This window comes from Syngnathoides biaculeatus, chromosome 12 (assembly GCF_019802595.1).
Source record: "Syngnathoides biaculeatus isolate LvHL_M chromosome 12, ASM1980259v1, whole genome shotgun sequence".
Classification (NCBI taxonomy): Eukaryota; Metazoa; Chordata; class Actinopteri; order Syngnathiformes; family Syngnathidae; genus Syngnathoides; species Syngnathoides biaculeatus.
The window spans coordinates 22,073,989-22,089,375 of NC_084651.1; the positions used below are offsets into that span (position 1 = coordinate 22,073,989).

The 15,387-nt window shown below is 41.1% G+C and overlaps 1 protein-coding gene across 1 annotated transcript; it reads left to right on the forward strand.

The window, feature by feature from the left end:
* Window positions 1-204: 204 nt before the first annotated feature.
* On the forward strand, window positions 205-15,144 carry pwwp2b (PWWP domain containing 2B). The gene is made up of 3 exons (XM_061837494.1): window positions 205-797; window positions 3,383-5,111; window positions 13,635-15,144. The coding sequence occupies exons 1-2, from the start codon at window positions 658-660 to the stop codon at window positions 5,109-5,111; spliced, it is 1,869 nt and encodes a 622-aa protein (XP_061693478.1). The 5' UTR covers window positions 205-657; the 3' UTR covers window positions 13,635-15,144.
* The last annotated feature ends 243 nt before the right edge of the window (window positions 15,145-15,387 follow it).

Here is a 15,387-nt window from a genome sequence, read left to right on the forward strand (position 1 = left end):
GTCATACTTTCAACAGATAAACCTACCAAGGGGGTGAATATTGGAAATCTATGGTAAGTCTGCGAGTACAAATGCAAAAATGACATTTTGACCTTCTATGGGAGCAGAGAGAGAGACCCACAAGGCTACAAAAATGATAATAAACTAACTTTACATTCAGTAACTAAGACCTTATTTGACCCACCATTTATTTTCTTAAATCAGGTGTGACAAAACATGGAGTCAAAAGTTGATTTTAGAGCAAAATGCTAATTGGTCTTGAGCAAACTAGTAAGTGTACTATATGTTACTTAAATAAATGTTCATACATTTTGCGTGAAACACAATGAATAAAATCCCATAGCGTTCGTCAAGCTGCCGACATTTTCGAGGCAAAAGGTGGCCACTAATGACCGCGATCATGCAAAAGTGAGGCAGAGAAAAGGAAGGCCTGGCTTGTCTCGAGAGATTTTTGCTTCTCTTGCTTGCACAGGCAGTGTGATGTCAGCGGTGGCACTGCTGCTGTAATTGACTCGGTAGGGGTGATGGCGTCATTTTATGCCCCGCTGTAGCCTCCTGCTTCAATAGCGAAGGGGAGACGGATCCTTAGCCGACGCGACCGTGGCTCCCTTGGCCCGGATCGAGCACCGCCGAGCCGGACACCTCACCACGGGAAACATGGAGGCTGCGGCCGAGGAGCTGCTGGCCGGCTCTCGGCTACCTGTCACAATCGATCAAATCGTTAACGATACGCTACTGGTGACGCTGACCTATCGAGATAGGAGCTATACGGGGATATTACTTGACTGCAACAAAAAGTGAGTGTCATTTTTTATCTTGACTTTGATCATTTGTGGCTCACATTAATTTGACTTAGCTCGAAGCTAATATAGCGTGGATGCTGGCTAGTTAGCCGCCTGGGCCTCATTACAAATACATGGGATTATTGTAGCTGACATTGTAGCTCTCTTCCTAGCATTCTAGCTCATGGTCGTGTTTTTATAACAGCTGACAATAATATAACCGAATGCTGTGTTTTCACCACAAGGGTGTCATATGTTTGTCAAGATAGACGTTCCATTTACTAAGATTGAGAATGGCTTCATAGGAATAATAGCTAATGTCAGTGAGTTCATCTATAGCTTATTGTTAGCCTTATCATACAGATCAGCTTCTTTAATTCACTAATAATAAGGAATTGATCATCGGCATTCAGTACATATGTGATCTTTCAAAACATTTTTCTTTTTCCATCACTGATTCTCTTTGGTGAACCTCTCTTACAAATATTTGAGGTATTGTAGCCTGGCTGATAAATAGCCATATTTTTTGATCATTCTACTAATACAACTGTGGAGACGTGAAAAAATAATAATGTGATTTAATGTAATCCCAGATCATTGACATTTAATCTATCTTGGTTTCCAAGAGACATTTTGTCTATTCTTTGATCAACTTGATGTTTTGACAGGTAAAAGGCAGCCCATTTGAAATGTGAGGGCCATAAAGGCATACAATTGCTGCGATGGACCAATGTGTAATTTTTTTCTCTGCTTCTTTTTATGTGTGTGTCAAACATTTTTCTTCGTGTTGTGCGCCTTTATAAAGAGCCTGGTATTTGACTATTAATAGATGAGCAGAATCAGATTAGAACAAAGTTGCTCCCAAGTATGTGAAAATTGCTTTTCCTGTGAACCATTCAGTCATTTTAAATAGGTCTTGACTTGAAGTTATAAAATATGTTGACTTTGTCCGAATAACATTACCTTTTGTTAACTCTACATAGGCCAGTTCATGTGTACTACGTGAAAGGATGTTTTATTGAGTTACACACTGTGTCCTTGTGGTATACTTGACCGGGCCCTGCCTGTTCTCTTTCACAGGCAGCAATGTGCGTCCTGTGAAGTCACTGTAAAGGTGAATAATGTTATTCCATAGTGCTCCATCAATGGAGGGAAATAAGCATCAAGAGACTTTTGTTCAGGAGTGACTGCCTCTTCTCCAGGGGATCCCAGCTTCCTAATTGTGCACTAATGAATACTCTCACCTCACAAAACCCCCTCGGTAGACAGGGATGTGTAAATAAATAGAAACAATCTCCTGATTCCTTATTAAGAGTATACCTCAGAATCCCAAGTGATTCATGTTTTTTTTGTTTTTATTTTTATTTTGCTGTTAAGAGGTTGAGGCTAGGAGATTTGGTTTTTCGAGACATCCCTCGGTACTTTTGTCCACTCATGAAAGCAGCACAGAAATAACACTTGTATTCGGGTAGATATGAATGAAAATAAAAACAAAATATCTTCTATGCATTGCCAAATAGTTTGACATTTCCATGTGTGTCCCTGAACCCTGCTGGTCAAGAATTTTCAGAATACAGGTAAAAAGAAGGGTTGGAGAGTTAGCCCAGTCAAAGTAAAACAAATGGTAAAATAGATGCTCCTACATGCCCCTTGTTTTTTTTCCCCTTTGAACTTTACATTTGTACAAAGAAATGTAATGACTGTTCTGAAAAGAGCCAAATTCCAGGAAGTAAACTTCAAGTTGGTTACAACTTGGCATAGTTCTAAAGTTACAAAACTAAAATGATATGGGGACAAAAAGTCATAATCATTTAGAGGGAACACATTACACACGTCAAGTGAATGTCAAAATCATTTCACAGACCTAAAATCAAATGTGTTTTAAATCTGTCATTTTCATAGCATAATAATTATTATTAAAGTGAATATTTATACAAAAAAACACTAAAACTAGTGGAGTGTTTCTCCTTGTGCTTCGTGAAGACGTATCCTTAGACCACTGCACAAACTAGTTCATTGCATGCTTGCCGCACTCCCTGGTCATAATTACAGTAAAATATATGTATGGAAAACACTTCTACTGTATAATTGTTAACACGGGCCAATGCAAAACAGTGAGTACAATGGTAACTGCCTTCTTGTGCCGTGTGACAAGTATTTTCGCACCGCTGCACATACAAGTTCATTAGGTGCCATTTTTAACCTTAAAATCATCAAACTGTCCCGTCATAACCCTCTGTATTGAGGATGCCGATGATGTGTGTGAAAACATTGACTATTTCTTTGTGAAACAGTGTTGCAGATATTATTTTATGATACGATAGGTTTCTTGTTAAATTATAATTATTTTTTCAAACCTACCCATACTATATCGTCTGTAAATTGGGCTGTTTCTATTTCAGATTAGATAAAACACCAATATTATATATGTTTGAACTATTTCACATGCAAATGGATGTGGTGAAATAAAAGCACTCAAGCTCTGAATGTAATTTCTCTGTGAAACAACAAAGGTTTGGCAAAGCTGAATTAACTTTTATGCTGGAAGACCACTAAATTCGTAATTAATTTATTCTTCTTTCCTCTCTTCATCATTTCAGGACCGGACTCTTCTGTCTACCAGATTTTGCAACAAAACCAGTTGACTTCGCAGTATCTAAAAAAACTTGTGAAATACCAGATGTTCAGGGTGAGGAGCAAGATTCCAAATCTCCCAGCCAGGCATCACAGAGACCAAAGGATGAAAATACTCTCCCTGAAAGCAGTATACCCACTGCGCCTCCGCTTTGTCCAGTTCCCACACCAGTGCCAGCTGGGCAGACGCTCTACCCTCCTTATTTTGAAGGAGCCCCCTTCCCCCATCCATTATGGGTACGCCATAGCTACAGCCAATGGGTACCACAACCCCCTCCCCGACCCATTAAGAGAAAGAAGAGGCGGACACGAGAGCCTGGCCGGATGACGATGAGTACTATCCGTCTGCGGCCACGGCAAGTACTTTGTGAAAAGTGCAAAAACACCTTGAATAGTGATGAGGACAGCAAAGATGGTTTGAACAACACAAAGAACTCCAGAAAAGAGAATACACTACACAGTGACGATGATGGCGATAACAAAGATACACCTAATAAGCTCTCAAAGAAAAATGATGTAGTTGCATCCAAGGACAATAAGAGACGGGAAAATAGCACCAGCATTGACAGCAAGCGCCTCAGGAAAGACAAAAGAAGTGAAGTTGAAGCGGATAAATTCCCTGGAGGTGACGTTATACCCCATAGTCCAGTCATAAAAATTTCTTACAGCACTCCACAGGGCAAAGGAGAGGTCATGAAGATCCCGTCGCGAGTCCACGGTTCAGTAAAACCATTCTGTCCCAAGCAGCTAGCGCATAATGGCTTGGGAGACAATGGCAAGCTATCTTCTAATCCTACCAAGGAGCAACGACACATTTTAGACGCTCGACGGTCTGGTCTCACAGTATCCATTCCCAAACTCAAACTGACAAGGCCGTTCACAACAGTGTGTCAGGATTTACCATCTCCAAATATTCGCTTGAGACACCCACAGAGGAAGCATGACGAGAGCATTGTTGAATACGAGGCTGAACTTGTAGGAGATGCCAGAAGACGAAGTCCAAGGGCACCAGGACCCTGCCTCACCCACTCTGAGGATTCGGGGGAAGGAAAGAACTCTTTGGAGTGTTGGTCAGGGAGTTCTGGAGAGGAAGCAGAGCGCGGCCACAATGACCTAACCCTTCTCATCAATTTCCGTAAGCGAAAAGCAGATTCCTCTAGCCTGTCAGTTTGCAGTAGTGACAGCCTAGATGAGTCGAAGTCCTTCAGCTCTGATGGCACGTCACCAGAGCTCTGTGATTTGGCTCCTGGTGAAGACCTCTCTGTAACCTCATCTTCAATACCTTCACGGGACGATTGCAAGACAGTGCCCCCACTCACTGTGCGGTTACACACTCGCAGCATGACAAAATGTGTGACAGAAGAAGGTCATGCTGTGGCGGTGGGAGATATTGTATGGGGGAAAATCCATGGCTTCCCCTGGTGGCCTGCACGTGTCCTCAGTATCAGCGGCACCCGGAAAGAGGAAACTGCCACTTGCGAGGCCCAGTGGCCCGAGGCAAAGGTGGCGTGGTTTGGTTCCCCTACCACATCCCAGCTCTCTGTTGCCAAACTTTCCCCATTCAGAGAGCTATTCAGGTCCCGTTTCAACCGCAAAAAGAAAGGGATGTACCGGAGAGCCATCTTGGAGGCAGCCAAAGCTGTTGGACACATGAGCCCAGAGATTACATCTCTACTTTCTCACTGCGACACATAGGTTAGTTGACACGTTGAAAACCATTTGAGGTTATGTGTGGTTATATGAACATATGCTAGTATATTTCATTTTTCGATTCTCAAAAAACGTGTGGTTAGCCAGCAAAACCTCACTGAGATTAAGAATCCATTTTACAAGCGGGTCTTGTTCAGTTCAGGCAAACACATGAAACAGGTTTGACAGGACAAGCTAAAAACATTCAGACAGACAGTGAATGTTTCAGTGCATTTGTTATGCTATACTATTCAAGCAATACTCCACCAGGTTTACAACTATAATGTCACATGATGGAAATGCACTTATTTCAAGAGCTGAAAAAAAACAAGTCTCGCGTCACTGGTATTTTCCATGAAAATCCATGTGACGTGAGTCTGTTATGCAGAACCAAACATATTTAATAAATTCAATAATAGTTGGGCTCTTCAAATGTTGAGTGAAGTATAAGAGCACAATTTTCAAAACCAAATAACTGCTTATCAGTATTGAAACATCATTGTGCCTTTGCCACCAATGTGGTATAATGCCAAAGTTGAATCTGTTCTCTAAAAGAGATGTGTTTCTAAAACTATAAATGCTGAATTAAAATTGAGGATGGAATTTATCCCATTTCACAATAGGGGAGAGGCAGGTTGCCCTCACTAGTTAGTCACAGGGCATGCAACGCTGGTTTTCTCTTAGGAAATGATTGAAATTGAATTGTTCCAGAGTCAAACTTTCCATAATAAAAGCATGAACTGTCATCGTCCAACACCACACTTAAAAAAAAAAAAAAAAAAAAAAAAAAAAAAAAAACTTTGATGTTATTGGGTTTTCAAGATAATTTGGTTAGGACATGCCCAGATCAATTTTTTTTCCCCAAGTAATTTGAGATGGTCCAAAATGCAAGGCAAATGAAACTGGATTCTTATGAAAAGAATATTTAATATGTAAATGAGCCTTTCTCTAATTGAATCGTTGATCCCCTTAATTTGAATATTGAAATAGCTTGCGAGACCATCATGAGAGAGGTTAGTTTTACTTTACTGATGATGTCGCAATAGTGATCATGATACCTGCCAGATATGGCCTAAATCTGAATACCGATAACTATGTAGTTGACAGGGATGAGAATTTTCCGTCGATCAGCGAATTTCCAACTTTTTCAGACCAAAATGACCATTCTCGAGATAAGCGCAAATCCGTTGAGAAAATTTCGGGGGTGGGGTATCGTGCCCCTGGCTCTCGATGGTGGTCTCCGAGCTGCAAGTTCAGCTTAGTGCTAGCACAACCACGACTATCATAGCCGTTCTAAGTTGCTCGGTAGTGTAAATATTTGCATTTTGCGAAATAAACATTAAAACATGTTTGCGGCAGATTACTCGATTGGACAACAGAGTTATACAGTATTACGATCCAATCGTGTTAGTGGTTAATCAATTTTCACCATTGCAATGTGCATGTGTTCTCGGTTCTCAGAAATCGCAGTATAACTTGTTAGTTAGCCAAATAATGGCAAGTGGGACTTAGATAGAGCAAACTGAGTGACGTGGTGTTCAAAGTTTTACGATGGCGAAAGTGTTAGAAAAAAAGAATGAAGATCGAGCGACGGCAATTGACAAGGATGCTGGAATCAAAAACTGTTTCAGACGGGCATGGCTTGAAAAAAGTGTAACTGTGCAGATAGGATGGAAAACGGTATCAACATGTCTAACCGAACGCATACAAAAAGTGGACATTCCCGGCAAAGTGCTGTGCACTCTGTGTTCCGATAGGAGCAAAAAGTATCCAGGAGGAAACTCGACAACCCCCCCCCCCCCACACACACACACACACACCCTCCCACCCCAGCCCAAGCGACAGACATTTTCAGTGTTTTTCCGAATTGGTCATTCTCATCCCTGAGTTGAACAACCCACTTTGGCTGCTCATGCTTGCATTGTCCAAATGTGTTGATGTTATTTTAATATTACTTTTCATTATGATTTCCTCGTGTACATAAAAGTACTTACGGCTGGTCGAAACATGGGTAATCGATATAATGGCACAACTCCAGGTTTCGCTCTACTCCTCAAAGTTTATGATGTTATCCTTCATCAAATGTGCCAAACACAGCACAGTTGTGGTTCTGAAATGCTGTCGATTTTATCCCAAAATGCATCAAATGCAGTTATTCCTCGATTTCTCTGAGGTCAACAGGTAATGTAAAGTACAAGTTTTGAGCTTTGCAAGACTCTTTCCTTCAGCCATTTTCCAAAGTTGAGTGGGTGGATGAGTGCTTGAATAACAAGTACCGTGATACAGTGAAGAAAATAAGTATTTGAACACCATCCTATATTGCAAATTCTCCCACTTAGAAATCGTGGAGGGGTCTGAATGTGCATGTCCCTATGTGTATGTCCACCGTGAGAGAGATAATCTAAAAAGAAAAATCCAGAAATCACAATGTATGATTTTTTTTTTTAACGATTTATTTGTGTGATGCAGCTGCAAATAAGTATTTGAACACCTGAGAAAACCAATGTTATTTTAGTACAGTAGTCTTTGTTTGCAATTACAAAGGTCAAACGTTTCCTGTAGTTGTTCACCAGGTTTGCACACACTGCAGGAGGGATTTTGGGCCACTCCTCCACACAAATCTCTAGATCAGACACATTTCTGGGCTGTCGCTGAGAAACAGGGAGTTACAGCACCCTCCAAAGATTTTCTATTGGGTTTAGGTCTGGAGACTGGCTAGGCCATGCCAGAACCTTGATATTCTTCTTACAGAGCCACTCCCTGGTTTTTTTGGCTGTGTGCTTTGGGTCATTGTCATGTTGAAAGACCCAGCCATGACCCAGCGTCAATGCTGTGACTGAGGGAAAGAGGTTGTTCCCCAAAATCTCACAATACATGACCAGGTCATCCTCTCCTGAATACAGTGCAGTCGTCCTGTCCCATGTGCAGAAAAACACCCCCAAAGTATGATGCTACCACCCCCATGCTTCAAATATTGATGGTGTTCTTGGGATGGAACTCATCATTCGTCTTCCTCCAAACACGGTTTGTGTAATTATGACCTAAATGTTCAATTTTGGTCTCATCTGACCAGGAAACTTTCTCCCATGACTCCTCGGGATCATCCAAATGGTCATTGGCAAACTTAAAACGGGCCTTGAGATGTGCTGGTTTAAGCAGGGGAACCTTCCGTGCCATGCATGATTTCAAACCATGACGTCTTAGTGTATTGCCAGCACTCACCTTGGAAACGGTGGTACCAGCTCTTTTCAGGTCATTGACTATGTCCTGTCGTGTAGTCCTGGGCTGATTCCTCACCTTTATAAGGATCATTGAGACCCTACGAGGTGATATCTTGCATGGGTCTCCACTCTGGTTGAGATTGTTTAGCTTCTTCCAGTTTCTAATGATTGCTCCAACAGTGGACCTTTTTTCACCAAGGTGATTGGCAATTTCTCCGTAGCCCTTTCCAGCCGTGTATAGTTGTACAATTTTGTCTCTGGTTGTCTTTGGACAGCGCTTTGGTATTGACCATGTTACAAGTTTGAGTCTTACTTATTGTATGGGGTGGACAGGTGTATTTATGCAGCTAACGACCTCACACAGGCGCATCTGATTCAGGATAATACATGGGAGTAGAGGTGGACTTTTAAAAGCGGACTAGCAGGTTTTTGAGGGTCAGAATACTAACTGATGGACAGGTGTTCAAATACTTATTTGCACCTGCATAACACAAATTGTTGTAATTTCTGGAATTTTCTTTTTAGATTATATCTCTCAGAGTGGACATGCACCTATGATGATAATTTCAGACACCTCCATGATTTCTAAGTGGGAGAACTTGTAATATAGCAGGGTGTTGAAATACTTTAGCAGGGTGTTCAAATACTTTTCTTCTTCACTGTATGTAGCACCTGAAATAGAGCAGCTCATTTTTCTGCCTTTTGACTTTCATTGGCTATTGCACACAACAGACAAATAGCATTGATGTCAAACTTAAACCAGTTCACTGATACTTTTATTTATTTTATGCAATAAACCGTGGGGGGAAAACATTTTTTTTGATGGCATGTGACCTTTTGGCACTTAACTTTTAAATGAGTAATGTGAAAATAATGCTACCTTGCAGATAAAACTGTGTATTAAATGTTTGTGTTATGTGTAAAATTTAAACAACAAATTAAGGGTATGATGTGAAAGAGAAAAACAACTACTTTTGACAATAATAGCAACTATCCAGTTGGCTGCTGGCTCTTAGGTATTATAACTATTATGTTATTGACCTTGTGTGTACCAATGGCCATTGCTCAACATTTCATCAACTCTGACTGACGTAGCATTGAAATACATGTCCGTGTTTCACATCCCATTTGGATAGGCTTGATTCATTTAGGAAAATTTTTTACTGTGTATTAAACCACCACCTACTGAGTCTTACTGTTTTGAGTTAGGCAGAACTATGCTCAAACGCCATATATATGGTGTGTCTACATCAACCAACAATTGACTAGCCAAAATTTCGGTCACTGAAATGTTTTGGTCAAAACTTGCTCAAAGTGCATTTTTAGTTTTGGACCGAAAGACTTTATCACTGAAATAATGTTTCTTCCCCCCGTTAGTTCTTAGGTTTGCCACGGCTGGCGCACATGAGTGTATACTGAATATATAAGATTTGTAATTTAGAAGGAATGCCCGATAGAGCTTTGCTGACTCACCATTTGAATTGACTGGGAGGTCACTATTTTGGGCTACATAGTAAATTAGTTTAACTTCTTTTTACTGCAGTATTTGAATTTTGCATATCACATTGAGTTGTAGGAATCGTGTCACCTGAAGTCAATTTGGATAGACTCCAGCACTCCTGTGACCCTTGTGAAGATAAGTGGCTTGGAAAATGAATGGATTGTGTGGCCTTGCTGTTATCATGCTAATGATGAGCACAAAGTGGAGCATCCCAGCCTAACTGCTCTCTGCTGTTTGGATGGGGTGGTTTCACATTTGTTCTCCATGACGGTGAAAAAAAATAGTTTTAGACAAGTAACGTGATAACGAAACAAAGGACGGATGGAGAATAAGACTGGGATGCCTTGTTATGTGTAAGTTATTGTGACGAAAAGTTATTGGGTGGAATAGTCCACCTCTCGCATAGGTCTGACTGAAACAGCATCACAGATTTGCTAACTTTGAAGAGTAAAAGAGCACTCAAATTTGTACATCTTTGTAGAGGAAAATATGTTAATATACTGTGCAAGACAACCGTAGAGGAAACGAAAGCTGTAAATTGATTATTAATACGTCACCAGCACTACATCACTTAATAAAATGGCCTGATAAATTTATCCAACCATCCATTTTCCACCACTTATCCGAGGTTGGGTCATGGGGACAGTAGCTTTAGCAGGGACGCCCAGACTTCCCTCTCCCCAGCCACTTCATCTGGGGGTTCCCGAGGTGTTTTCAGGCTAGCCGAGAGACACAATCCCTCGAGCGTGTCCTGGGTCGTCCCCTGCCTGGAACTCCTCCCAGTGGGATGTGCCCGGAACACTTCACCAGGGATGCATCTGAATCAGATGCCCCAACCACCTCATCTGGCTCCTCTTAATGTGGAAGAGTAGCAGCTGTACTCTGTGACCCTCCCGGATGACCGAACTTCTTACCCTATCACTAAGAGAGAACCCAGGCACCCTATGTATGAAACTCATTTCGGCCGCTTGTATCCAGGATTTTGTTCTTTGGGTCACGACCCACAGCTCGTGACCATAGCTGAGGGTAGGAAGATAGATTAAGCCTTCCGGCTTAGCATCTTCTTTACCACAATGGACTGAAACAAAGTCTGCATCACTCCAGACACTGCACCGATACCAGCTGTCGATCTCTCGTTCCATTCTTACTTCACTCGTGAACAAGACCCCAAGATTCTTGAAGTACTCCACTTGGGACAGAATGTCATCCCCATGACCTGGAGATGGCAGGCCACCTTTTTCCGACTGAGGACCACAGTCCATTTGGAAGTGCTAGTTTTTATCCTAGCCCGTTCACAGTTTGTTGTGACCCGCTCCAGTGAGAGTTGGCAATCATGGCATGATGAAGCCAACAGAACCACATCATCTGCAATAGCCAGAGATGCGGTACTGAGGTCATCAAACCGGACCCTCTAGAAATTCTGTTAATAAAAATTTTGAACAGACTCTGTGAAAAAGAGCAGCCTTAGTGGAGTCTAGCCCTCACCAGAAATTAGTCCATCTTACTGCCGGCAATATGGATCTGACTCTTTTTCAGCAAGTGTTCACAGTGTGGCATTTGTGTTCACTTAAGTGAACACTGGCAAGAATGAAAGAATCATACTCGAGACGAGTAAAATGGATTACAGTTAAAATACAGATTCTCTAGCTGGGCTGCAGTGTATGCTGAGCTCTGTGATGCCAGGACACAATTTTTCATTGATAAACATATCCTGCCTCCTTCTGTTGACCTCCATAACTCCATGACGCGCAGTTTCCCCAGTCAAGATGGAAGGCGGAAGCATTACAGCACCATCGGGGACAAGTACACAAAGCTAGGTCTCTGTAAAACACAGCAGGACAAACGTCCAAAATTGTCAGATGTAGCATGTCCATTTTGTTGGGTAGGGAGCATAAATTCACAGGCTTGCAAGGTCAATGTCTTTCCTCTTGGATGCCGGTGCGCTTCCACCTTCGACATATAGGTCTCCATATGCCTTGACGTCCCCACGGTTATGAATTTATCTGGTCCCATTTGAATTGAAGTTCCAATGATCATAAAAAAATGGATGAGGTGGTATACAAGCTTTTATTGCAGTAGTCTGACATGGTACAATCATGAAAGAGAAAATTTGTTTTGTAGCCGGATACAGGCATTACATTTTGTCTTCCACATTGCTGACATTTTTTTTAAATAACTTCACTGGCCGTCAGATATTTACTGTAAACATCAAAAGACTCGCCACAAGGCTAAAACATACTAGCTTTTGTATTCAAATGTGCTGTCCACAACGGCGACGCAAAGTAAATGTCTTTTTCAAACACATCATTGATCAGCTCTGCCATTCGGCCTCAGCCAATATTTCTAACATTTTATGCTTTTGTTTCATAATTTGCCGAGCCAATGATCGGATCGGAGAATTATTAAATAAAAGCCAATCAGCATAAAATGCTAAATATCGGCTGATAAAGATCAGCCCAATCAGATCGGTGTAAAGTCTACCCAGTAGTATAGGAGTGATGTCAGCTTTTCTGTAAATATTTTAGTGTCTCTGTAAATATTCCAGACTCCTGTTTCCTTACGAGTTTTGTATTAATATCATCAGAAGATGCCCGTAGTGGAGATCTGCATGAATGTAGGCAACAGTTTACAGTGGTACCTCTACTTACGAACGTTTCTTCTCTATGATCCTCTTCCTGTATCTTGGTTTGTGTGGCACGATAGATCTGCTCTCCCATTGGCTATCGCCGTAGCATCTTCCTGGCATCCCACTGGGTAAGAGGGATGTCATTCTTTACTCATGATGCTTTTTGATTTCCTTGGACACTCAATTGCACACTAGTACTGTCATACAGTGTCACAAGCTAACGCACATTGGAAAAGTACAACTTTTTTTTTTTTTTTTTTGCAAGTTTCTTCATCTTTGGTCACCACAGGCCCCAAGAAACTTTAAAGTTGTGTCCATGCATAAGTTCGAACGTCTGTTTTCTCTCGGCTGTCAGTTTGCCGCCTCCTCCGTCCCCCACCATGCCTTTTGCTTGTCCTCACCCTTCTCTTTGCATAGTCGCCCAACGGCAAAGGTAAATAAATATCATTTTTCTATTATTTTTTACATTATGTACTTCAAATGCTTATTTTGGGTGCTGGGGTGGGGTGTACGGTGTCTTGGAACAGATTACGCTATCCACATGTAAAATGCGCTTCTTCTTACAAAAAAATCACATTACAGAATAACTTCCGGAATGAATTAATTTCCATTTAAAAAAGTAGAGGTACCACTGTGTTTGTATTCAAAGCGTAAGTTAGCCACGTATTGAAGTCCGTTGGCCTCTGTTTATTTAAAACCTAGTTTTACAACATTCATTCGCACTGGTAGTGTAGTCGTCATGCTGCTAATCACCTGTGCCAAACAAATGATGCGACCCCCTGACAGGACTAAGCTGACAGTAACCTTCATTTGCATGTATTCTCAATGGTTGATTAGCTATGATGGATTCGAGTTTATTGTTCCAAACTGTACTGTATTATGGTGATGCAGCTAAACCATACTGACTGATAGAAATGTTTCCTTCATCAAGTACAAGCGGGAAAAAAACATAACAGAATTGTGCATTTCTGTGGAGATTTGATTCTGTTACTCACAACAAGCATTTAAATTGTGTACTCGATTTTTTTTTTTCCTCCCCCCCCTCCAAAACACAAGACTATTGTTGAATTATCAGATCAAGGTTTCACATGTTGAAACTTCCAGCAAAGGAAAGTCTGAAACCTGCCTTGTTTACTCATCGTCTTTACTTTGTGCTCTTTTTTTGTCTTCGTCTTGTCCAGGAGGCTGTGCGCTTAAGGGAGATCTCCAAGGTTTTTTTTGTGAATTCTCAGACCCTGTCATCAAGACCCAGGAGGGAGTATGTGCGGTTGCCTCAGTGACTATTTATATGCTGTCCCCCCCAACCCCTTCTTCTTTCATTTATTTTTCACAAGACTGTTGTAAAATGGCTGCCTAGGTGGAGGGATGTTAGGACATGGGAACAAAAAAAAAAATAAGCCATGAACTTCATGGTCTTCTGGGACTACTCCTGTATGTTTTTTTTCTTTCTCCAATCATATTTCGATAGAACCTAACAACGAACGACATAAAAACCAGAATGTATTTATTATATTTTCAAAGTCCATCTTTTTGGCTGCAAAAACATCCTAGTGTGCTGCTGACATGACTAAAATGTGAGCGCCACCAACCCATCGTTTGTACAAGGACATTTGACATAACGGTTCAAAAAGTCTTACCCTTTTGTTTAACATCTACAAAATGTGAACAGCTCCATCCGATGACATTAACTGTTCTTACTCTAGAGTGACCAGTGTTCCATCTGACATGACTTAGATTATAGTGCATGTTTATACTGATCGTCATCCTTTGTCGCCCTTACATTTCATTTTGAACTTTAGATATGTCCACTTCTCCTTTTCCTTGTTTTCCGTCACTTGTAATTATTTAAAGCATTGCATTAAGAAAAAAAAGCACTTTATCTGTACCTCGGTGGCCTGCTGTAAGCTCACTGTCTGAAACACTATTGTGAGATACAGCCCTGATAGGCAGCAGGGGCGTTAGGAAATATTTGTGGTTGACTATCCATGGCCTTGGTGATAGGAAAAAAATCTTTTTATTTCAGTCATGTCTACAAGTCTTTCCCGTTTTGGATCATTGTGTACACTGTATACGTCCGCTCATCTACCACACACACACACACTACAAAAGTACCATGTAACATTTTCACTGGACAGAAATGGGTAAAATGTGTCAACACTCCCTATGCAGTATCAGTTGAAGCTTTATGATGACTTTGGAAGGAGTAAAATAACATGCTGTAAGAATACTGTGAATTCAACTGCTCGTAGTGTTGAAAGCAGCACTGTTTGAATAAGGGAGGGAGCAGGATTAAAGCAGAGATGGCTGTTGTTAAGCACAGTTGAAAAAAACTGCACCCAGTCCTTCTAATTTCCGCTTGGCTCAAAAAGCTTAGCTGTGATCAAGGCAGAAAAACGGCTCATTGATTGCCAACGAGAGAAGTATTTTATTTTATTTTTTTTTTTAAAGAGAAGCAGACGACCACCATTGTGATGCTCTGTGCTTTGACTGCCATCAAGCCCGGCTAGTTTTCCAGGCAGCCTTACACAAGATTCTAAATGTATGTATGCCTGAGAGGGGAAATGCGTCCCATGTATGTGCAACATGGCTATCAACTGTTGCCCATATTGGTCAATGTTATTGGTTACTTTTTTTTTTTACATGTACAGTGCATAAAATAAAATATACAAGCAATATCATTGCTGTTGTGAATTGGTGTGGCTATCTTGGCTCATAGTTAACATTTAGCATGACTGAAAAACTTTTTTCATGCAAAATTTGTTAAAATAAGTTTGGCACCTTTGTATGTAAATTTCTTATTATTGAAGATGGTGTTGGTGGAAATCAACTTCACCGTACAGATCTTCATGTAGGCACAACTCTGCTCTTATGTCGCCAGACTGCTGTCCCTAAACTACTAAAGCTGAGCTGAGTTAATTCTCACTCTTGCATGAC

Bases quoted from the DNA above. Each gene is read 5' to 3' on its own strand.
- pwwp2b (XM_061837494.1), top strand. From the start codon at position 658: ATGGAGGCTGCGGCCGAGGAGCTGCTGGCCGGCTCTCGGCTACCTGTC. The intron at 798-3,382 runs GTGAGTGTCATT...TCATCATTTCAG, and splicing joins TTACTTGACTGCAACAAAAA to GACCGGACTCTTCTGTCTAC.